At 41.3% G+C, this 24,820-nt stretch overlaps 1 protein-coding gene across 4 annotated transcripts in view; it reads left to right on the top strand.

The window, feature by feature from the left end:
* Positions 1–7,370: 7,370 nt before the first annotated feature.
* LOC114554647 (cadherin-4) overlaps positions 7,371–24,820 on the top strand; it is a 226,120-nt gene continuing 208,670 nt past the window's right edge. For 2 of the 4 annotated variants that reach the window (XM_028576605.1, XM_028576604.1), the window contains exons 1-2: positions 11,259–11,547; positions 12,665–12,776. In XM_028576605.1, coding sequence (XP_028432406.1) covers positions 11,296–11,547; positions 12,665–12,776 — 364 coding nt within the window. In that variant the 5' untranslated portion in view covers positions 11,259–11,295. Of the gene's footprint in view, positions 7,485–7,645; positions 7,744–11,258; positions 11,548–12,664; positions 12,777–24,820 lie in introns of those variants that run through there. The other 2 variants (XM_028576607.1, XM_028576606.1) reach the window with 2 other exon arrangements.

Below are 24,820 nucleotides of genomic sequence, written 5' to 3'. Positions count from 1 at the left end.
TGATTATGTGCTGCTGGTTTCAAAGGTGTGTTGTAATGAAAGTGGATGGCTGTAGATGAAAGGGGTGTTCCCTTCCTTGCTGCCAAGTCCCATTATTCCACCTGAACACAATCAGCCATCCAGCACCATGTAGATGGAGCTTACTGTTGGCCCGTCATATTGGTTTCCATTGCCCAGAGAATAACTCTAGAATCAGTTCACATTTCTCCCCATATCCCTCTCAGGTTGGCTACATCTGCTCCCTTTCAGGCCTCTGCCACTTGCAAATGAACCGCAGTCTTATCAGGGTCGAAATAGTAATTCTGAATGATGTGATGTGATCAATTTTAGCTTAAGAATCATGAGTGCACATGAAGATGTTAATGTTGTGACCATATTCCCCCATGCAGACTTATTTCTATGGTAATGCAGCTATTCATATGCCATTTCTAAAATGTGCTTACAGTAAATCAATGAAGGCCAATGTGCTGACTGCACTCTGCACCATATACAGAATGTTGGAAATGTATGCAGCAAACATGCGTGCATCCAACTCTTTAACAGACGTTGATTTGACTTTTTAGAAGTTTTCAGGGAGACAGAGCTCCATCATAAGACTAGCATTGCATAGTAAACTGGTTTTCTATCAAAGTGAAATAAATAGCACCTGATGCGTGCAAATGAGAGTACAGAGGATAGTGTTTATGAAGTAAACAATACAATCATCTTCCAATGAAAATTATGTTGGATACACTCCTGTGAGAGAATCACATCCAATTCTCTTCACAACAATAAAAAGAGGAGCTGAGTCTATTGTACCTGTCTTTATGTCTGGCCCTAGTCCAATGCTGCTGGATGCGTTTGATCTCTACAGAAGCATGCTTTTGGCTCCTTTGCAAGGCCTCGCCACTTGGGTGCTGAACTGCTTCATTCCGGTTGCCTGTTTGTTTGTTTAAAGCCAGGATCTGCTTTCACAACGACATAATTAAATCAAGCCTAATCCACTATTTATGCATTCTGCTTCTGAATTATTCACGCAACAGTTTTATGTGTTATTGCATTTTTTGTTTTTTTCCCAGAGACAGTTAAAACTTGTGGGGCTGCTCTTATTGAATAGAACTTCCCTCAAGATTGCTTCATATATAATTAAGCGCCCACCCCCATGTAATGCTACACAATGCAGTCATGTAAAAGCTGTGCTTGCATTTCTTTGCTTAAACAAGTATGAATTTGCCTGATGCAACTACACAGTATGTAATAAGAGTAATTATAGTGCCTTTAGAGAGTACATCAGCTTTCCAAGAATATTTTTTAAACACACACACACACACGCACACATACACACACACACACAAACACACACACACACACACACACACACACACACACACACACACACACACACACACATAAAGTTCATTCATATATAGTCTCAGTAGCTTCTCACTTCAGACATCAAAAATGTCTCGCATTGTCAGACCTTCCTCCACACTGCTGCGGAGGAAGGTCTGGCGAGTCCACACAGCATTCCGGGTTCATTGCCATTTCTTTAAACCAATCACAGTCGTCATGGGCGGCAACGGTGCCTCTGCAGGGGCATAGCACAAAATTCTGGGCCCTGTAGATAGGCATTTTCTATGGGCCCCTCCCCGCATCCACAGCTATTCATTCTAGCATCTTTTTGGGCCCTCCTCACATGAGGGCCCTGGGTACTCAGTCCCCTTTTTCCCCCAGTCCGACACCCCTGTGCCTCTGCATAATAGCCTCAGGAAGGAACTTGTTTTGGTGGAACATGTGTACGTCTAAAAGTTGTTTTTGTCGTGCAACAGAAAACTCAGATTGGACAGATAGTCTAGCTAGCTGTCTGGATTTACCCTGCAGACATCTGAGGAGCAGTTAACCATAGTACATCCAGTTTATGAGCACTGAGTTTAAAATGCCAACACAAAGAAAGCAGAAGGTAACGGACATCCGGCCGAAATAGGCTGAATTTCCGGCGGCACCTGAACAGTCGTGGATATAGAGTATGTCGACTCTAACCTTAACCCATGCTCTTGTTTCATAAACCAAACCACACATTGGAGTCAGGATGCTAGTTTTCGGTGTCAAAGTCCTGCACTTTGAATGCCCCCAACGTCCTACCACATGTCTGCAGTACATAAACAAAGTGCTTTTTACCCTAGAAACAACCGTTGCCAGGGAACATAATATAGACAGCAATTGCTTTTTTCCATAAAAATGTAATTGGAAAAGCAAATGACTAGTATAAATGACTAGTATATCAATGTTTTTTTAGTTGTCACCATGCAGTATACAGTACTTTGTCTCTGAGGACATTTATTGACGAATATGTGACAAATGCCTACGTAAATTATAAATAGTGTGTGAAATATGTTGTAGATGAGCTGCTCCAGAGTTTGTTTTTTTCTCTATGTGGCTGTGGAAGTGTGCCAAGTGGAAACAGAGGTTAATTAGGCGCAGTAGATTCTGATGTTCCGGTTCAAATGAAAATCAAGTGACATCCACTGTCATCCATCACCGTCAAGCCCCTCTCCTTGCATCTATCAGGCAATCATGGTATATTGAAATGGCAGTCAAAAGGTTAGTTATACAGGCATCTGCAGGGGCTCATCCCTCTGTGTTAAATATGAAGAACAGTCTGTAGCCTTGTGTCATTACTTTGGGACCACAGTTGTATAGTTGTTAAAGGAATTTTGATTCTTTGAGTTTTGTTAATCATTGGAACATTTTTATGTATTCATCGTGTTAAAAAATCCTCACACTGTTCACTGAGCTGTGATATGGAAATGTAGTCAGAGTCCCATGTCGTTTTATTACCTCCGGTGACAGGAACTAGGCATTTCGTAGACGGGACGGAAACACCATGTATGTGTGAACTGATGTATATGTATATGTATATGTGGGGGAAAAATACAGTTTTCTTATAGGACACAGAGGAGTGTTGCTTGAGGATTTTTGTCCAATGATAATAAAGTATTGTAGAGAGACTGTTTCCCATAGGATAAGGAGAGATTTGTTTTTGGCTGTATTCCAATCAGAAAGAATTTTTTTATTTATTCTGTGACAGTATAAAATCAATGTGCACACACTTCTCTGTGGGAGTTACTGGGGAAAACTGATCTTGTGAGACTTTGATACCTTTTCTCTGTAACTTGCATAAACTTTTGCAATATATCACTTTAACCATCTCTGTGTTCTCTGTGCTTCTGTGTTTGTATATTGAGTCCTAAAGTGCATCACTGGAGAGGTCAGTAAATCTCCATAACACAGTCTCTAATAGAAACTGACACATTGCCTATTGTTTTTACCCTGTATTCTACAGTGGAGGCAGAAGGATCTGCAGCACTGTGCTGCTAAAATATGTTTAAAGCTCACTGGAATAGAAATATTATCTAATCTAAATTAAAAAGTAATGGGTAAAAACAATTTTATATTTGTTTTACATCCTTTGCTTTTGCTTTTGCTTTTACTGATGGAGCATGTGCTTCTTGTGGTCTTCAGGCATTTCTGTCATGCACATACAGTATCAATATTTCATTCATTCAGGAGGAGCAGGTAAAAACTAAACAGCAGTTCCTGATAGTCTGAGAGTATTCAGTGTTGTGGATTTTGTCCAGAAATAGTTTTGCAGATGAATGGAGCTTACCTTCCTTTGCCTCTTTTCAGTTTCTCGGTGTGCATCAATTTGATATTCAGACACTGACAACTGCGCCCACCTCAATCTTCAGAGAAAAAAATATATATAGTTACAGCATGCTAGTCACTATACGGGATGTATTTTTTTTTTTAAGATCAAACAAAGTGTGGTAAGTAGCACTGAAATTGGCCTTTCAATACTTAAAGGCAGCGTTGGTAACATTTTCCAATAAACACATTTTTATATATATTTTTTTTTAACGGTCTTTACACCCCGACAGCCATAAATAACTTATGGGCTCTAAGAAATGGAGTGAAAATCATCTGTAGCTGCTGTAATCCTGTGAAAACTCCCACCAATCAAACACGTCATCCAGAATCACTTAATCATGCCAACAGAGGAGGCAAAACAATGTTGTGTAATCTCCGGTCCAGACTGTTTACCATTACATGTTGAACAAGATCTACAAGATCTTAATCTTATCTTAACCTCGAAACAGCCAGAGCCTCCTCACATGCATGTATGCCAAGTGTGAAAGACTCTGAGGCCTTTGAAAATACCATGAAAGCATATTTTTCAATAAAATCATTCAAGAAGCATTACTAGATATATTTAGCGCCCACAACATCTTTTTTCCTTTGGATCAAATCAAATTAAGTTTATTGTCATTTCACCATGCATCTCTGTGGAAGGCAGAACAAGAGAGTTTTTCTCTGGTATTAAGGTAGCCTGGCTCCGCCCTCCTACGTACTTACGCTCAATTTTCATTTCCCTTCAGTACTACGTCTGGGTTTGCGGTATAGTCTTGGGTTTTCCCCGGCCAAATTTTTGGCGGTCCAAACAGCGAACAAAGGGAGTGGCTGAGAAAGATGACGTTGAGGCCGTGCGCTAGTTTGAGTTGTAGTTCCGTAATGGCGGCGGAGAAAGATGCGAGCGAAGCCATTCGGTCCGTTGTGGCAACGCTGCAGAATATCCAGAAGTTAAAGCCCGAGCGAGAAGAAGTCTTTGCTGAGTTTTGTTGGTGGCCGTGATGTTGTAGCCCTCCTCCCCACGGGCTTCGGGAAAAGTTTGATTTTCCAGCTTGCTCCGTTGGCGGTGAAGGAGTTGGCTAAGGCGAACGCTAGCGATGCTAAGCCGACGTCACGACAAACGTTAACAATTGGATACGGCAGATCCAGAGTGGCTCTGTGCAGATCCAATAGTTTTTAACTTCAACAGAGTACCCGCCTTCAAGGAAGTTAACACTTGTCAATGGAGAGTGGCCAGACTCTCTGTACAAATGAAATGTACCAGAGTCTGGTAGGACCAGGCTAGTATTAAGGTGCTTGTTTGTTATAGCACTTTTCATACATATAAATTTAACACAAAGTGCTTCACAGAATCCGCACAAAGCAACACCTAATAATAACACAAATAACAACAATATGTGTTGAGTGCAAGTTAAAATAGTGCAAGTTAGAATAGTAAAAACAATTAAGATAACATGCAATTTAAGAGTCTCATATTGCATCACACCTGGGTCATTGAAAAACCTGAAAACCCTCCAAATAATTCTTCTTACTCTAACACGTTTGAAATTCTCTCTGTGTCTGAGAGAGTAAATTATTCTGGAGAGTTTGGTTGATTTTTACTATGGTGGCACACAGCTCTTGAAATGGCTGTGAAGTTTTCTCCTTGGTCAGCACAGCAGTGAGGAAAGTTTCACATTGATGGAAAGTCGTACTATTCCCCGCACAGTTGACAACAGTGCAATAGTTTCATCATCAGTGGCACAGCAGTGAGTGCTGTGGTGATGAACTCTGTTTGGCTCCATCACCTGGTGAATACGTCTGTTCAAAGCAGAGTTCACACGTACAGATTCTGTCCCACTGTGCATTCATGGGGATGACATGATGTGTACAATAGACCTAATAATTATCTGTTCAAGCGTGATGTCAATTTCTTGTTTCTGATTTGATCAGCTACATTCATCTGCATGGCAGCCTTAGTAAGAGTAATGAGTAGTGAGCTGGAATGGAGGAGGCTAATGAGAAATTATCTTCAGTAGCACCATACAACAGGCTTTAAAAAATACTAACTAGAGAAAATGTAGAGGTAACTTTTAAAGCGAAGATGTAAAAATTCACAAAAAGAAATGAACAACACTGCTTTACTTCCTTTTACTAATTAGATTCTCCTAAGTGAATGTGATCCTGGTAGATAAGATAAAGACACAGAGCAGTGAAATGCCTCAACACTGCCTGACTGGAGTGCATCTGGCTCTCAGTGATGCTACTGAGTATTCAACACCTATACACTTCTAAAATTGAGATCTGCTTCACGCCTTTGGTCCAGTGAGGAATTCAAAACATTATTAACCCTCTCGGTCCTCGGCTTTGTTTTTGTACTACTTCGTAGTTCAAAATCTCTGCATTTTTTTATTTCAGGATAACAAGTCTGTTTGAAACAGAAGAAACATTTCAATCAGGAGAGACTTTGTTGCAGATATGCTAAGGTTTATTTGTACATATACATAATATGAAATGTACAGAGTCTTTGGAGATTAGACTCCATCGTTATAAAATAATTTTTTAAAAGGGGTAGAGAAGCCAAGACATAGACCCCCGATGGAGTCTAGACACTTGTGGTGGTGGTGAAGGAAGGGGAGGAGGAGGAGGAGGGTGGCACTCTTTGCCTGAAAAGACAAAATAAACAAAATAAATCTCGGCACAATTCAGGTCGGCAGCAAAATAAATCTCAATTTTTATATCTTGAAGAAATTGATAGAATGCAGTAATGAGCCAGATTACTCTGTAGAATGTGAGAATACAAAATGACCATGAGAAGTACACCACCACCAGTTATATGCATGATTACCAGAAAATTATGCTTTAGGGATCTCTGGTTTGCCAGAATTTCTTGGACATCGGGGACAAATACAATGTACAATGAGTAGGTAGAGGATGACCATCGACCAAGTTGTTGTAGAAAAATAGATGAGATACCTGAATCAATGACCCAAATAATGCTGAGGTGAAACGTGAGCTTTGATGAGAACTTGCTTTAAATGATAGCTAAACCAAAATTAAGATTCCCAGGAGTAAGAATAATGGTGCGAGGGAGCTAGTATGAGCATTAGCAATAAGTAGTTCATCATAGATTTAAAAGAGCAGAAGAGTGTGTCTGTGCAGCAACGAAAAGTTGTAAGAGTTGTAAGCAGTAGGATTTGAATGAAGGCCAGATGCATGAGTTAGGCCTCGTTCAATGTCAGTGATAACATCACGTTATTTATGCCGCAATAAGATGATGCGTTACATTGAGCACGCCTCAATAAGAGGTCAGTTTAACCATGCTGCAAGAAAATGACAGGTTAAACATGCTGCAAAGAAGAGGACATGCTGAAATGATGAGGTCTAGTTGACCACGCTGCAATGACATCATGTAAAAGGTGCTCAGTGATGAGGACGTCAGACATGATAAGATCCCGTTATAAATGCAGTAAAGCTCCCTGCTGCAAAGATGAAATACTGTTAAACGTAATGCAGAGATGAAAACCTGTTCAACCTGCTGCAAAGATGAGTTTGCATTAAACATGCTATGATAAGAACAATGAATAACCACCGCTTTGCCAGGTAAGATAGATCTACTGCCACCATAGCTAGTATAAGGAATCCCCCCAAAAACTAAAACGAAGCACAAGTAAAATGCAAGTGCACGCATTATCAAGTTTTTATTCGTCTTCGTAGTACTCAGATACTAAGCTGACGCTAGGGTGTTAAGACAGCGAAGCAATCCGCACATAACAAGCATACGAAAAGAAAGTGAATACCAACCAGCAATCAACGGACGATGAATTGTGCCAATGAAGGTAATTCCTTAATAAGTGATTTGAATGTGTCCGGGTAAATACAACAAAATACCTACCTTTAGCGGGCATCGGCAGATATCTTGGTAAAATAGAAATAGAAAATCAGACATAGGATACTACAATTAGGATCAAAAGTGATGGAATAAGAGGTCGCGACGACCATGATGCATATACCACGCTGAGTTTGATGCGCCATGAGTGAGTCTACGCACGGTGAACGATGCATGACTAACTGCCGAGGTCAGCCATGACCGGAAAGGTGAGTAAACAGCGTAGTGATTATGAAACCAGACCTACCACCGGTTCCATGCATCATTTACCAGGGATTAGCCAGACATCGGTGATTTGCAGAACTCAGCACCGATATAGTGCTAACGTAGGAGGTTTTTAAGAGTTCTATGCAACTGGTAATATTTCAGGCCGTCCCATTAGTTGCCTTACCAGCTATGTGATATGTGATGAAGTGATTGCAGCCTGTTTGATAAGACAATTAAATATCAATTAAAATCGTCGATAGCTGGCAACGATGATATGACGTCATTGTACACAATAAACGCAATTAGTGCTGAAAATATTTCTTATATTGGCTAAGCCTAAAAACTTAAAGCCACTGAGGGGCTGCTATACGGACTTAAAACAAACTGTCTAAGGCTAGTAAAACTAGCTGCACTCTCTACCTTACACCGTTCTGTGGCCTACTACTTGAATTCACAGACTCAATAGTCGTCGTTGCGTTGATGGAAATTCATTGATCACAATGGTCTTCTAATGAACGTGCAAGAATCATGTGTCCATCAGCTCCGCCAGCAAACATTTACACATCCACATGCATTGCGGTGTGTAGCGATTTGATGCAGTCAAAAACTATTTGTGCTCCTCCAATTTACAGCACCCCCTGTCACCTGTTGAAAAGTTCCTACCTAGATAGACATCACTTGAAAGTATGCTTGTGAAACTAGTGTACAATTTGTGTCCTACAACCAAAACCAATGAAAATGCTCTTACAATTCTTGTATTGATAGACCACTTACCAGATACAATGAATATTGCACTACTTGCCAATGAGTGAGCATAAGGCACGAAGCAATATGTATGCAGGCAGCAGTATTAATATGTATGTATAATATACAGTAAATATTCGATGCAGAATATAATCCTTCATGCACACTGCTTGACGTCCACAAAGAACTACTGATAATGACTGCGATAGCTCCGAAGTGAAACTTTTAACATTGCATGTTATAAACAGTGAGTTAATTCCAGAGCAATTCACGAGTATGTGACAAAATGCATAAGAAAACTACTCCATCGCATAATCAACATACATTATAAATGTATAAAACTTAGCATTGTTGAGAGTCAGAAACTTATACCAGTTACTGCATATCAAAATATTTGCGCATGATATTTAAGGAGCTGCTTCTCTGCGATTCCCCCGAAAATAGACGGAGTGAACCACTAGAGGGCTTTTAATTTTAACAGCATCAGTTCATGTAAACAGTGGGTGGAACGCCAGTGTGTATGCTGGGGCTAAAAGGGTTGAAGTTGAGCAACAAGTATATCATGAAAATAAATCTTTAGTAGGTTAAATGTCTTCCCTAATTATGCTGGTATCAGACCTAAGTGATCGAGAACTGGTTGGCCCTAATGTATGCAAGCAGGATCATTAAATTCCCAATGAGCCCTTACAAATGTTGTGCCTTGGTGATAAATGCAATACAGAAAAACTGAGCTGTTGTAAATCTGCCGTTCTCAAAACAAAATGTGCGTATTAAAGTATTGTCCCTTAATACATTTGGCTTCTGGTGTTCAACCAGGCCAAAAAAAAAGAGAAACCAAAATATTATGAGATGCTTGAGAATAACATATAACTCTTCACAAATTACTGCACTAGAAGAGCAAAAGCAATTCAACAAATGGAAAGTAGAATTTGTCAGCCTGTATAGTCTAGGGCAAGGTGTTCCAGTAACGTATTTCCCCTCTATAAAAGGAGAACTGGGAATCATTTTGGAAGATTTGTTTAATTATTCAGCACAGCCTTAAACCAATTCACTTCAAGTGCCCAGATGGTATTTTTATTAGGCAAATGCTCGATGCTTGAGAGGAATAATTGACTTGAAAACTGGCTGGTTCTTCAGGGTTCTAATTCAGCAAAACAATAATTTCATGAATATCATTGTGTTTGTGCTGTGGCAAGATGGGTGGGCGGGGGGGATCTGGCAATGGTCACTTTATGCACTGTACTGTTGTTACTACTTAGGTGAATGGCCTAACTTCTGAATGCAGGAAATAGCAGCGCTGGCAGGAGTATTTTTCTCTCGAGGACGTGCCACATTCAGCACACTCAGTCATTTTCTCTCTGGAACTCGGAGCTCTTTTCCTCTTAACCCTCCTTCCTGTCAGCAGCTGGTCCCATGTGAGGAAATGACAGTGACTGATACAAAGATGTGCTGTTATTTATTAGAGGCATTGTTTATTGTACAAGGCGTATGTTTTAAATCCTTGTCATACAGTTCCTCTGCCAAGTTTTCCTGGATTTAATAAAAGCAAAAGCACAATGTCCTGAAGGGAGATGAGGGGAGTGTATTTCTGATATCTCTGACCTTAAAAAAATCCTGCCCTCTGGAAAGAAACACTGAGCTGTAGTCAACTAGATCAGAGTACTTCTTAATTATCAGTTTATTTTGAAGATAACGTTGAAAGAAAAAAAAACGGAAAGAAAAATAAATCTGTTCAGAGACCGTTTTTCAACATTGTAGGAGTTAGTGGTGGAAATAAAGCAGCAAAGTGAATGGCAGTGACAGGGGCCGACACTGGGCTGTGTTGATTGACACTGCAATACTGTCCTATTCCTTTTGATGGGATTAAATTGTCATGACCTCTCAGATATGGAAATTGAGCCACTGATCTGAGGCTTTGGAAATGTCAACATAATTAAATTGTGAGACCAGTTAAAGGCAAGGTTCACACTTTTCCCAGGCTTTATTTCAGACTACTGTACAGCAACTGTAAATGTATAAGTCTAAGTCTCAAATTGTATTTTTCTAAAGAATTAACTCATATCTGTCCAAATGGGGCAAGAGATTGTTCCACATTCTTCTCTCCAGCAGAGTGATTAAGGCATTAAGCTAGAGGCAGAAAATACCTCATATATAACAATAAATGGAAACATCCTACATAAGAAGTAATTATCCTCACCTGTTTAATGAAAAATATTTGAAGACTGAATAGGGAACAACATGATTTGGACACATTTCCTGTAGATCATCAAAGTTCAACTTTATTTTTCTCAGGTCAGCCCCCATGCTGCTGCCATTACTATTACAAACATACATACACAACAAGGTTCCTGAAACACTAATCCCTCAGTATAAAAAATAAGTAAATAATTGTAAAACCAAAGAGATCCCCCCACCTTACATTTTCATCCCGCAGTGGTCTATCATATAGTAAATAAAAAAAAGCTTTAATAAAAAGCTAATAACTCGGCAGCTCTTGCCGTTGTACCGCGGATCAGGGGCAGAGGGGGTAACTGGGGTGTGAAATAGACTCCAGTTAGCCGATGGACACATGAAAAGACTCGGATGGTTGGTTGCCACTCACACCGCCGGACCCGCCTTGGCTCCATCTGAAGTGAAAATATGAATCTAAATAGCCTGGAAAATGCATCCATTCCCAATCCAATCCCCCCCCCCCCCCCCCCTAAGTGCACGGGGCATCATCACAGGGAGTCATTTGAAACGCACATAGTGCACACTGCCTTGCCTGCTCCGCCGTGCGGTAGGAGGGGTTGTAGTGACGCTGTTATCCAATGGGCATCGGCTTCCTCTGGACGGAGCGCAGCGCAGCACCTCTGTCTCAGCGGCACTTTTGCGCCAGACAAGTAGGGACGGTCATTCACTCAGCACCCGAAAGAGAAGAAACAGGGATCCGGGAATTACTGAGGTGCATTTGGCGCAGGAGACTCATCTCGTTCCCTTTTTTACCCCCAACAAGCGATTTTGCAAAGATGAAGGTTGGCTGCATCATCCTGGCTTGCACCTTACTTGTGGGCACATCCTCGGTAAGATTAATTCATTTCTTCACGTCTTTTCGGCTGTAACAGTGTAGTGGAAGTGCTGCACTGCTGTTGTGCTAACTTGGGCTGTGGAGCGCGCGCATGAGCCCACGAAAGTGGCTGTGAGAGGCTCACTTTCCCCCGCAGCGTTGCGCTAAAGGCAGCGTGATGCGTGTAATCGAGCTTAATACGGCGACGTTTAAGGTCAAGAATATTTTTTTGTGTTAGTGTGGTGAAAAAAAGTCACTGGCAGCTCTGTTCGCTCGCCTCCCCGTCCTCTCGCCCTAAATAAACTGCAGTGCATTATTGCAGAGGACAGTGGTTCCTGGAGGGGCTTCTCTTTCTTTTGGCTGCGATCAACTTCGTTTACGCACCATCATTTCTCCTGTTCTACATTTCTGGGATGAGTGGCTCAGTTGACGACTTGGTTACTTAATTTAGTGCTTATTAAAGAAGGATGGTTTTAAGGAACACATCAACAACTGCGAAAGCTAACATTACTTTATTTTCAAACTTAGGCGAATAGTGCTCTAAAAACAGCTTTGCTTCCTAAATGTATGCCGTATAGCTTTGCTACATCAGCTTTGTTGATGTGCAGACAGATATTGGGTTGCTTGAATGCCGTATAATGCATCAAAGTGTAACATGTTTTCTTAATAAAAATATACATTGATATGATGAATGATGTGCATCACATGTAGGTGTATTCTGTGGAGAGTGAAATGCCTGCTGGAAGAACTGTGCCTGCAACACATAGGCTAATATTTAACCAGTATAATTAAATGCATTCAATGCAAAGGCTTCTTTCTGTGCTCTCCCTCTCTCACAGTCCAGTCAGCATGCATTAATGGATGTTTAGGTTAAACATTTCCTGCTAGCCGTAGTCATCATCTTTAAAATGATTATCATTGATGTCATTATCAGGACTTGTGTCATCATTTTTATTTCATTCAACAGATGGTCGTAATGATGATTATAATTCCACACCGTGGAGGTCCAAGTGCAGCATGCTGTCGTCTGCAGCAAATCACTCACTGTATCCAGAGAAACTGTTAGGTTCGATATTGCAAGACTGCAAGTCAATTTGCCAATGCTTAACAGCCCGACTTGTTTTATTCCTCAGGGGAGTAAGGCAGTCCAGCCCCTCAAACCCCCATGCAGACCAGGCTTCTCCCAGAACTTCTACACAGTGATTGTCTCGAGAGACGTATTGCACGGTCAAAGCATTCTCAAAGGTAAGCCTGCCGCTCGCTGGATCTCATTTATTGACTGATGATATTTTCTCTTCTCTGCCCAGATGTGTCCCCAAACCTTATAGTGTGACTGAGTGAGTAAGTGTGTGTCTACACCTTGTGTGTGTGTGTGTGTGTGTGTGTGGGGGGGGGGCTTTCTATGACACCTAAAGGCCAGAACACACTCTGGTTGTGGCTGTGCAACATAAGCAGCTCATCGTATGAACAGACATGCATATGTTCAGGCAGAAAGATCCAGCTGTGATGAAGCTTGGGTTAAAGAATCTTGGGATGTGATTAACCGTGATGGGACAGCAGGTGTTTGATGCATTCTGTTCAAGAGTTGTCATTTGAAATGGAGTTTCTTTGATGAATGAACACCTAAATTACTCTGATTGCACTAAAGGAAAACCAATGCATTTCTTCTTTTTTGATTGACAACGCAGCAGGCTGACAAACGCAAACTCATTTAAACGGCCCGTTCCCTACTCCCCAAATCTTTATTTTATTCCCGCTGTTTAGTGTAATACATGTTCCAGCCCTTTTATTATTTCTGTTTTTCGGAGGAATTTAATTCTGTTTTCGTTTGCTCCATTTCTTTTCAGAGCAGGCAGTGTACTGAATCTACTGTGAGGTGATGCTGGGGCTTCTTCAGCGTGTCTCTTCTATTTGCTAGTGAATCTGCCATAATGGAAAAAAAATTCCTCTCAATCACATCCTAAGGTTCTAATTTGCATAATTGTCAGATAAACAAAACCTTTGACGTTAACTGGATGTGCTTCTAGAACATAGAGCAGGTTATGTCTGAACCTCTAAACTACAACTACAATGTGGAGAAATCACCCCCAAGATGAGGGTGCTTCAGCATATTGCAGAGTTTCATATCTACACTGTGGATTTGGAGTAATATGGGCCCAATATTTAGGATGTTCCGCACTTCCTTCTATTTCTTTCCTCTGACCTATTCTACACTGGTACTCACACTCGCGGTCCACATCTCAACAACCTTGTACAATAAGCTCAGCTCTCCCCTGACACTTTGCTTTCATAGCCAAATATTTGTCTATTATTATGTGAAATGCTGTTTGCCAGGAGGAAATGGCATTCTCATTGTTACAGCTGTTTGAGCATTTTCCAGCCCGCGAGCAAAACAATTGACTTATTCTGGAGGTTATTTTGTTATTTAGGAGGCTGACAAGGACAGTGCAGCCGGTCAGTGGGGAGCGAGTTTGCCTGAAGGGGCTCGGAGCTCAAGGCTTCTGCCAGTTTGGAAATGGGCTGAGGCGTCCTTACTGACCCAAACGATGTTAACAGAGAGTGATGTGTCTAGACAGATAACGTATGTAGGTTCCTCCTCTGTGTTTGTGTGTGTTTTATGCACGTCTGTCTCAGGGGGTGGATGTTACACACGTGACATTTCCTGGTGTACATATTAACAACTAAAAAAGGTCACAGCAAAGCTTTGATTTGCCTTATATGCTGCATCAGCTCCAGCTGTGATCTTATATTACCTTTGCTTCCAGTCTCTGGCTTTCATTTTGTCAGTCTCTGTGTTTGTTCTTTGTGAAAATCAATCTGGGAGCAATGCTGTCCTCCCAACTGGCCACTTACAGGGACAGGGGCTGCAGCATCTTACAGTAAGTCCTCATGCAATGATGAATGTGCAGGGGCTAGCCTTACTGAAGATCTGTTTTCTATACAGTGGGATACAAAGCGGGAGGAAGCTTTTAATACTAACGCCACAATATGTATAACCTGAAACTGTCACTTTTCAAGAAAATGAATGGGCTGGGCATGAGATGAGGGAGGGTCTGGGATTCTCAAGAGCTGGCTAGGGGGTTGCTGGACTGCTGTGGGCTGTTGCTGTTGTCTCCCCGGAGAGATAGACAGTGAACGATGGGGGAAGGACTAAAGAGCTGTGGCCCAGCAGGTGCATTGTGAACCTGGCCTCTGTTTCCAGTCGCTGAACAATGTGTGGACCGCAGCTCTTTTCATGCTGAGGTGGAAGGTGGGAGTTTTTTATTCTTCTTTTTATTGTTTTGATCATGTGTGAGTATTTTGGGACTGATTAACATTTGGGATGTAAAATTAATTGTTAGAAAATGTTTCTTGATGTTCTTGTTACATACACCTTATGCACAATAGTATGTGCTTCAAGGGTAATTTCAATATTTTTTAACCTGGGCCCTATTTTCCCATACATGTGGGTCTAAGTGACTAACGTGAACAAAAGTCTTTGAAATTGGTCCTGTATTGAGCGAGAACGCTGTAACCGGCAGCCGCGAACCACACTGTGATCTAATCCTTTCGGGCAAATGCTCACCGTCAATGTACGTTCACTAAAAGTGCTGTTTTTGCCAATGACAGGCTCAGGTTGTTATTATAAGTGTCTGACTACATTATGGAAAGATGGTGAAGTCCTGAAATCTTTCGAGGTGACTTGCCGGAAGACAGCGGTGTGGAACCATGGTTGTATAGTGTGGAACAGGAATGCGAGTGGGGGAGAAAAGTGTTTCGGACAGTTCGTTGTTTTGGCGTACAGAAAGCGTAGCTTTGTGTTAGCTAAAAGATTTTCGACTGCGCATTTCTGAATTGTGCCAACAAAATGTCGAGCCACACTGATGATTTGTAATGATAGTAAATAGGTAGTGAATACACAACATTTTGCGAAAACGTCGGTATGGTCCTTTAAACATGCTTTCTTTTCTATTGTGTCCCCTGTAGGTAAAGTGAAGTGTCTGGTTAAGACTTGAAAGGTCATTTTTGAATCGTAATGCATCATTCAGTGCCCCCTTTGGTCATTCTTCGCTGACTGGCTTTAGGTTAAAAAGGCTGTTATTGCTTTGTGGTTGACCATAAAAGACCTTTGTTTGACTAACTCACAAATCTCTGCCCTGCCGCAAAGTTGTGCTGAATAAATCATCCCATGCACCCATGGAGATGTTGGTCTAAGAGCTGGGTCAGGATTGGAGGGGGAGGCTGTGGCACACAGGCAAGCAGACAGCCGGGGCCTTGAGTCGTGGTCCGTGCAGATTCCCGCTGTGGGCAGATAAGTCATGAAAAGAAATATTCCAGTGATTGCACATCGCTGTGTAAACCATCACCTCGTGCCGAGAGCCGGAACAGACACCTAGGAACACGGACAAGGGGATGTGGCCTCAGCACAAAAGAAATTGATTTGAAATACAGTTCAGTCGGGATAGTGTCTCTTTAAGTCACTGTCAACGCATATTTGAAAAAACAGCAGTGATGAGTTTCACCCTTTGCCCCCTGGCCAGTCCTGAGAGAGAGTGAACAACACTGCTCTGTGTGATTTAGATGCCTGTGTGACTGCATATTTTGCTTCATGTCGCCAAGATTATGTGACAAAGAAAATGACTTTGATGGATTTCCTGGATTGGAGAAACCTTGTTTTTGTAGAGAAATTGATTTCAGTTTCTCAATGTCAGGCTTCAAAAATGCAGCAGAGGGCAACTTTGTTGCGGGCAAATGAGATAAAAGAAAGTATTGATGATACCTAAATGTTTTTTTGGCGGACAGCATCACAAAAGATGTGTGTATTCCTTAACCAAGCATAAAAATATCTTTTCATGAAGCCTGTGTTTTTCCACCTTGACTCCACACTGGCCTTTCAAAAGGAAATGGGCTTGTTTTCATTTTCAGTCCCTGTGTTGTCTCTTAAATCACTGGAGATGAACTTGCTCTATGAAAAAATAATGCGCAATTGGGTATCTTTTTCTCGCTTTCTTCATCCCAGGGCTTTTAATTTAAAATTGGGTTTTTCTATTGCGGTTAAAAAATTGCACACACTGTACTTTAATCAAAAAGATTAATTTAAGGAGGATCATGCCTCCATCAGCTATACGCTTTTGGCATGGATTTCCTATTGTTTAATTCCATCTCTAAAAGTTACACATACAAAATGACTTGTAACATGACCCCAATTAGACTACAGCAGGGAAATCTGGCAAAGAGCCATATCTGCTTTGAAACAGCCAGCTCGCCGTTCGCTGTGTAGAACTCCTGACTCCTAACCTACTATCCAAAGTGACAGGGCTTTCATAAGTACGTCCAGACCCAAGGACTGAGGGAGGCTGGGGTGGGGGGGGGGGGGGATTACGTTTCCAGGCATTTGATAAGCGGAATGCCATTTTCCTCTGACTCACGAACGTCGCTCTTGTCCTCCAGAGAGTCTTTCATCTCTGCAGCCAGGACCTGAAGTCTGTGGCGAGCTGATAGAATACAGGTACAGAAGATGAGCCACATCATTTCTCTTTATCTCAGCTGCCTTCTTACCAAACCAAGCTACGCTCCCATATCCCTCAAACTCCCTACAACATGACATACATGCTGAGCCAATTCCATCAAGCAAGCCACCCAAGATATAGTACCTGCCACAGCACAATCCTTTTCATCCTGTTTTGTAGTCATTTCCTCAGTGGAGGTAGTAAGTAAAAAAGGGGTTTTGATAGATGGAAACCGTCTGTCAGCAGAAATATTATTGCCTCTTGTCAGGGGTTCCATGTGAATTTTATTAGTTCTAGTGCACTGATCTCCACTGAGCTCCTCTCGCTGTGTACCGATATTAGCTGTAGTCTGATGGTCGCTGGGTCATGTTATATGCTCTCATGGAGTTTCATTACAAAATAGTTTCATTGCTTTGCCTTCTGGTGCCCAGTTAGAGACAGGCATGATTCATCTCGACCTCCTTGCATGTAGACAAGGGAAGCTGTCAAGAAACGAGCCCGACGGCTAAGACTCCTGCAGCATTTTTTTTAAGTGCTGTTCATGGTCTCTGTTTGCACTCTACTGGGTGAGATTATGGTAATAGATCTACATTTCCTGACAAAACAGAGGTGAGCTAATTGTGCCCTAAATTCTGACTTTCAAAAACCTCAGATTGTATTTGCAAGGGCTAGTGGCTGTGGGTTTAAACATGGAGTGATTATAAGGGGGAACAAGAATAAACTAGATGCTTCTGATGGTGTTAGCCAAAAAAGAGAGTCCTTGGCAAGGGATTAACAGATAAGAAAGAGACTGTGTTGGAGGAGGAACAAGTGACTTACTACTGTATTTCTGGAGCGGAGGCAAGAGTAAATGTATCAAAAAAACATGCATGGACAGAGTTTAAAGTGGTGTTTCTTTTGTAATTCTTAGAAAGTGTCTGCAAATTACCGTTTAACCCTCCTGATGAATGCCTCTCTTTACATACACTATCAAAGAAAGTTTAAAAAATAGCAGTCTTTTGAAGAAATGAACACCACGTCTTCCATTTATGACCATTGATAACCTTGAATACTATTTGCATTTGTTATCGAAAACCTTTTCTCTAATTGGCTGCCCTCCCTCACAATCAATGTGTATTAGTGCTTTGCATGTCTGTGCCCGTTAACGATCGGTGGCCTTGATTAAGACTCTATTGGCTTTTTTGTTGTAATGCTGAAATGAACAATTTTCCCACCAGGAGACCTCTGCTTCACCTTTTAGCTGTAAGTGTAACCCACAATCTACCAGTTCATTACAAAGTCCCCCCCCCCTTCTATTCTTGTGGGATTTACATGCATCTGAATACAAATTAGGTCTTTAGTATTGAAGTGGTGTTTCTTCAGCTCAAATTAGTCACTTATGTTATCCATGTTTGTTTGTAATGTCATGACAGTGCACACTTCAGTGTCATTTAGGTAGAAAATTATTATTGCAATTAATAGAAAAAAGAGGAAGAGAGTGGGAGCTCAGTGCAAACCTCGCTTGTCAGAAAATAATGTGTAAAGCTGTGTTTAAACCAATTTTCCATTTCCATTATCATCAGTCTAAAATGGTGGCTTTTCAATGGCACACTAGAAATAGAATACACACAAATAAAAAGCAAGAATTGAAATATTGTGTAGAGTACGTTTTTTCAGTCTTTCATCTGTGACCATGAGCAGCTAGTTTCTCTATTCAATCTCCTTCAAACCTGGCCTGAATGTTATACTGTGTTCTATTTACCTCCGAACTCGGAAGCCGGAGAAGCCGGAGCTGGGAATGAAGTCACACCCAAGTTGAATCTGTTCCATTTACAAGTTGATTTATCATTGTGGGGATAGCTCTAGCCAGGTTAGCCATTTCTAGCAATACCAATAGTTAACGCGTTACGCTGTTTTTTGTGCATACAAACAACAAAGCAACAAGTCCACAGATGAAAGTTGGACAGGACTGTGTGTATGACTAATTTAATGAGACACAAATAAGACAGAAGTGCTAAAAACTGTATGTTACTACAGCTTTCACAACTGTTGATGCACGGGGCATCCATGTTGAATTTTGAACTCGGGGTACTCGGAGGTTGTCTGAGTTCCGAGCTCGGAAATCCGAGATCAGGGGGCGTTTCCGACTTCAACCTCGGAAAATCCGACTTCCGAGTACAGATGGAACGCACTATTCGAGTCTTCTGGGTATGTTATAATTACTGGAGTGAATTTTTTATAAACTCAGGCAGCTGGAGAGGATCCACAAGTCCTCAGATGCATCCTGTGCTTCTCCTGGACCCCAAGAGGGTAGATGGGGGAGGAGGGGAGTTGGAGACTGAGGACAGGTGGAGTTGGAGGTAGAACAAGTTACTTGAAAACTGTAATCAGCCACTCATCACACATTACTCATTAACTACATTACTTTGCATTACTCAGCAGATTACTTGTTACTTTACTGTTGTACTCAGCCCAGCTCCACCACATGTTGCTTTAAACAAGCTTCCATGCCCACTCGTCTCATCTTTTGTTTTTAAAGTGTAGAAACGGAGACATTGTGGTTTAACAAGCAGCCATACAATTTAGAGGGATTTACTAAGCTGTGGTGTTTACACACAACCACCATCCAACTCTTGACAAAACTAGGTGATTCCTAAATGTGGGCTTACCTGTGGCTAATGTTAGCCAGCTAAGATGACAACATGTAAATAAGACAACTTTGGATTTACCTAAAGCCACTTTTCTTGTTACCGAGTGACATTTGTCACCTTTTGTTAGAGGCTAACCCCCATTTTACACTGGGCACGTCTGCTCTGCGTTCTGGTTTTGTTCCGCCACGTGCCATACCACACCAGGAGCGTCTCAGAAGCGGAGCGATTTGCCTGCCCGACTCGCAGATTATATATATTTTGTTATTATTTATTTACCTTTATTTAATCAGGAAAATACGTTTCATAGATTCCTGTAACTTGTTCCAGGTAGAGGGAGCAGCAAACTTAAAGACCTTTTTCCCCAGTTCACTTCTAACCTTTGGAACAGACAGAAGGAAAAGATCCTGGGAACAATGATTGAAAGTCTCTACTTTGTACTTTACAGAACAATCACATGTTTTTTAAGCTAGTATCTACAGTACCTTCCACTCCAGGCACTCCTACAGTTAAACTCCATGCTTCTCTTTTCTGGGGTTGTCCTTATGAAAAGGATGTCTGTGGTGCTGTAGAGGAGACATAAACGATATTGTTCGCCGGGGCCCAGTGGAAAAGAGGGGTAACACCTCCATCCCCTGTGATAAGATAACACATACCAGCCCAGTCTGTCAACTGAACGCACAGAGGCTAAACTGATATTAACCCTCCATCAAATTCCTGTTGAGACAGCGAACACGCTGATCATCATGTGCAAATCTTTACAGTAAGCGTTAAATGAGGGATAAGCTGTGAGAATTTATGAGACTCTCCACCTAATCTAGCTGCCCTCTTGCTCAGCTAGGCCTTTTTGTTTTCCTCCCCGACCCCCTCTTCATTCCTGAGTCAGAGACTCAAAGTGACATATCGCCTCTCACTTTATTGATGAATTACAGCCAAGCAGTTTGACCTTGTGTTGCCACTTGACCTCTCATGTTCTCCAACACTCATATCCTCAGTCTGCAGCACTGTAGGAGATGAAAAACATGGCCCAATCTAAATGATTTACGTTTGGCTCGACTCAGCACATTGATCCTTTTGAGCTGCTGAATGCATCTCCAGAGGGCCACTCTGTATTGTACTGTACCGCCATTTCTGAAGCCACAAGGCTTTTGCTATTCTATCGCCTTAATTAAAAGACTACACTGTCAACATGCCTTTGTTCTACAAACTCTAATATCAAAAAGGTCCCTTGCCATAGAGCAGCTTGTGCCGTACTTTGTCCTATGGATTAATTCAGCCTGGAATCTATAATTGATCAGGGCGCCTGCGTGCTCTTGTTTTTACCATATTTTCTTGTTCACTTTTGTTTAATGTGTTACCACACAGTTATTTATTTATATGTGCACGGAGTATATTTTGTGCATTGTGTGTGTTTGTGTTCTCGTGTGTGAATGTGTTTGTAGGCAGCACTCCATCCAGAGAGTGATTATCTTAAATGGAGAAATTAAAGGATTACAAACCAGCCCAGTAATCCAGCTGTCAATCTCACGACTCATTAGTAAGCAAAGGAAAGGGATGAGGGAGAGAGAGATGTACAGCACACTGAGAGAGAGAGAGAGAGAGTCATACCTGTTTAGAGTGGTAAAGCTGTAAACTTGTCAATCAAATAGGAAGAAAGGTTTTCTGTATTTCCATATTAATTAACAACTTTCCTTACTAAAATGGAGGCACTGATTTTACCTCAGCAGCGGAGATGAAATGCCTCACAGTTAAATAAATACTTCCACTGTGTTTTCGCTGTAAAATTCAATAGTCCACAGACTGTTGGACCGTTTTATTATAAATTCCACATTTTTGTGTTAATATACTGAATGAAAGCAACAGGAGGCTTTGATATTTCTCATAATTTCTATTCAAAATCAGATTATTTGCACTCTTGATTGCTGCTCCGCTCTATGTTCACAAGCTAGCTGTTAGAAAAAGAAGTGTTGTCACGCTACCCAACTGCTTGGATTGAGTATATTAAACTGCATTAGGATATCCATTGCAATGTGTCTCCTTACATTACATTTTTAAGGATTAACATTGTTGTTTAACCTCTTACTAGTAAAAAGTCATATAACAAGTGCTATCAGAGTTTATTTGGGGCTTGTTTCACCTTTGCTGATATTCACAGGTTTAAATAGCAAATGAATGAGAGCAACTATAATGGCGTATACAGCTACATATAAACTATGTGTGTGTGTTGCAGATTAGCCTTGGTATTGAAAGATATACAGTGTCCCTGCCATTTTTCACCAGGCTCTGAGGCACATAAAAGAAACAGTTTGGGAAACGATGGCACCATAAAAGAAAATAGAAACACAAATCCTGACTCCATCATGGAAAAAAAAGGGGGAAATTGCATCTCCTATGGCGGGGAAGCTTTTTGGATTTGATTGTATCAATTTGCTGTCTATTTTGATCTAAAAAGTGGGCTGTATGCAGGCATATTTGCCTAGTGACTTGTGAATGCTCACCGCTGGAAACTATTTCTTATGCAGCTCATCTCAACTTATTCAATTTAAAACTCACCATTCTCTGTGTTTTTACATTTTTCACAGATTGTACTTTTGCCCATTTACGTGTTTGAGTTTGAATCTATTTCCTCCAGCGAAACTTTCCAAATAGGATTTAGAGGAAGCTGTTGCTTTTAATCTTGTTGAAATGACAAGGTCTAGGCAAGGTTTTTAGGTGTATTTCTGCTAAATGTGTGTTACCTCTTGAGCAATGATTGGCTTGCTTTATTGAAAACATACCATTGTTACTATAGCAGAGGGGACTCTGTCACACTTTCTACACACTGTCTGTTTGAAAGAGCTCATTCTGGTTGGATTCAGATGGCTGATTTAAACATCACAATACGGGACCATGCTCCATCCTGTTGTGATGCAGATTTGTCTGTGGGAGGCCGACACATCTGCAAACATGCTTTGCTGACCAGAATAAAAAGAAGATATTCTGCCGCAGAACTTTAGCACGACTCAATCCATTCTGTTTCCCTCTCATTGCCAGCTCTAATGTCAGTAAAGAATTTAATCTTTTTATGTTTTTATTGCTTACTTTGCTTTCTTACCATGAACACATTATCTCAGCTGTCTTTATGTCTGTTTCTCTCCCTCGAAACCTGCGGGAGCTCATCATTCTACCTCTGACTCCTTTATGAATCCATTTCCTTAAAAAACCTAGACACCAACAAAGCACGACTTACTTGTCTGAATATATATTTAGAGCTGCACTCACACAAGAGCAGGACTTGTATCCTATGCACACATCCACATCCACATCCACACACACACACACGCACACGCAGACACACACACACACACACACACACACACACACGCACACACACTTTAACACTTACTGTAGATTTTAATTCATTGTAGCAGAGGCCCCTGTAGGTATACACACAGATGTTAAACGTGCCAATATGCTATTAGCTTTGACCTCCTGATGCTAATCCACCTGCAGACATGTATATTTCTATAGCTCTGCTGGGGAACGTGCACACAGTTAAACTGCCAGGAGAAAAAAAAAGATGCATTTCTAAACCTGATTGTGGCTTTTGTACTGCTTTCTCACTTCTTGACATATTTGTGTGTGAATTGGATCGAGGCGTACTGTAAATACCCATGAGAAGATAATAGCCATTGGCCAGCAACACTCAGAAATCCACATGAAACATCATTACCGTGCCAAAGATGTCCCAGTTGCTCTCACAAACCTGTCTTTTGTTCCATCTGCATAACAACATGTTTAAAAAAAGAAAATATGCTTAAGATTGATGTTTGGCATCCCAGGCTTTATTTAGTAAGAAGCTGGTAATTCATAGAAGTACAGAAGAAAATCTGGGGTTGAGAACCCACTTTTTTTGAAATATGGGAGCAAATCAATAGAGCCCTCATTTTTGCTGGCAACGTGCAGACACATGCTGGTAGCATCGATCACAGCTTCAGAAGAATCACAGTTTTCTTCCCCTGCTCCACTCTGTCTCTCTGTGTGCCCACCCTCCCCTCTCCATCACTTTCTCATGTCTCTTTTCTCTTTGTGGCCCCGTATAGGTTTTCAGATAAAAATAATAGCTCTGAGAACCAACAGAGAACAGAGGCATAGAGGAGGAGGATGGGGGTGGTGGTGCTGGTGACAGTGTTTGCGCTCTGCGCCACAACCCAGCAGTAAGACAATAAAAGGCAGTCTAACTAACTGTGGCCTCTGGGAATAGAAGCCTTCTCATTGCCATAAACAGCAATTTAACATGGGTAAAAGAAAAAAACTGGATGCAGCCATTGCTGTGTCATAATGATTACAACCACCATAGGGCTGTGGCAAAGTGATTGATGGCTGTTACATTCAGGCACCTATTTTAAATGCAGCATCAAATTTATAGCTTTGTAAACCAGTCTAACATCAAGGCTAACCCAAATGATGACACGCCAGAGATGCCACAGATAAATGAAAGATGTTTGACACCAGTTCTGTAGTTTGGTGCTTATTTATTGCTGCGCCTGTGTTTGTTAAAAGCAGAGAGATTGTTATGCTGATGGAATTTGCATACAATGGCTCATGTCTGTACCTAAGCATGTAGGCTTTTGATTCGCAGCCCACAGGTTACTGTCTGAACATGTTGTAGTCATTTCGAATCTAGCCGTCTGCATTCTAACCAGAGGACATGGAAAGCTTTGAACAGCTCTCTAAAAGTATCACTATGAAGCGGAGAGTTAAATGTCCTGGTTGAATAAGCTGTGTTGCCCTGCAGGGCAATAGACTTACAGTGTATAACTCACCTGTCATGAATAAAACAATCACAATCCGTAGATATCTGGTGGGTTTTCTGATTTCATGTGGTGATTCACAGCTTGATTTGCATTTTTGTTTTTTTTCCAAGATTATATTAAACCACTGAAATACCACATGATTCTTTGACCACAGCGATAGTTCTGCCTGTTATTTTTAACTGATAGCTTTTCTTTCTTGTGTCAGGTTCAGGGCCCCTCAGAGCTCATTATTGTAGAGCTAGGTTGGATGTTGGCAACAATACAAGACCCTCTTCCACCTTCAAGCCCTGCAGCATGTTAGATGAACAAGGAGGAGTTGGAAGAAGGCCTGAGCATCAGTGAAGTCATGTGTGTAATCAACATACTCTAGCAAGCTG

Source organism: Perca flavescens, chromosome 4, assembly GCF_004354835.1.
Source record: "Perca flavescens isolate YP-PL-M2 chromosome 4, PFLA_1.0, whole genome shotgun sequence".
In the NCBI taxonomy this organism is placed as follows: domain Eukaryota; kingdom Metazoa; phylum Chordata; class Actinopteri; order Perciformes; family Percidae; genus Perca; species Perca flavescens.
The sequence above is the reverse complement of the archived record's forward strand: the minus strand, read 5'-3'. Positions and strand labels throughout refer to the sequence as shown.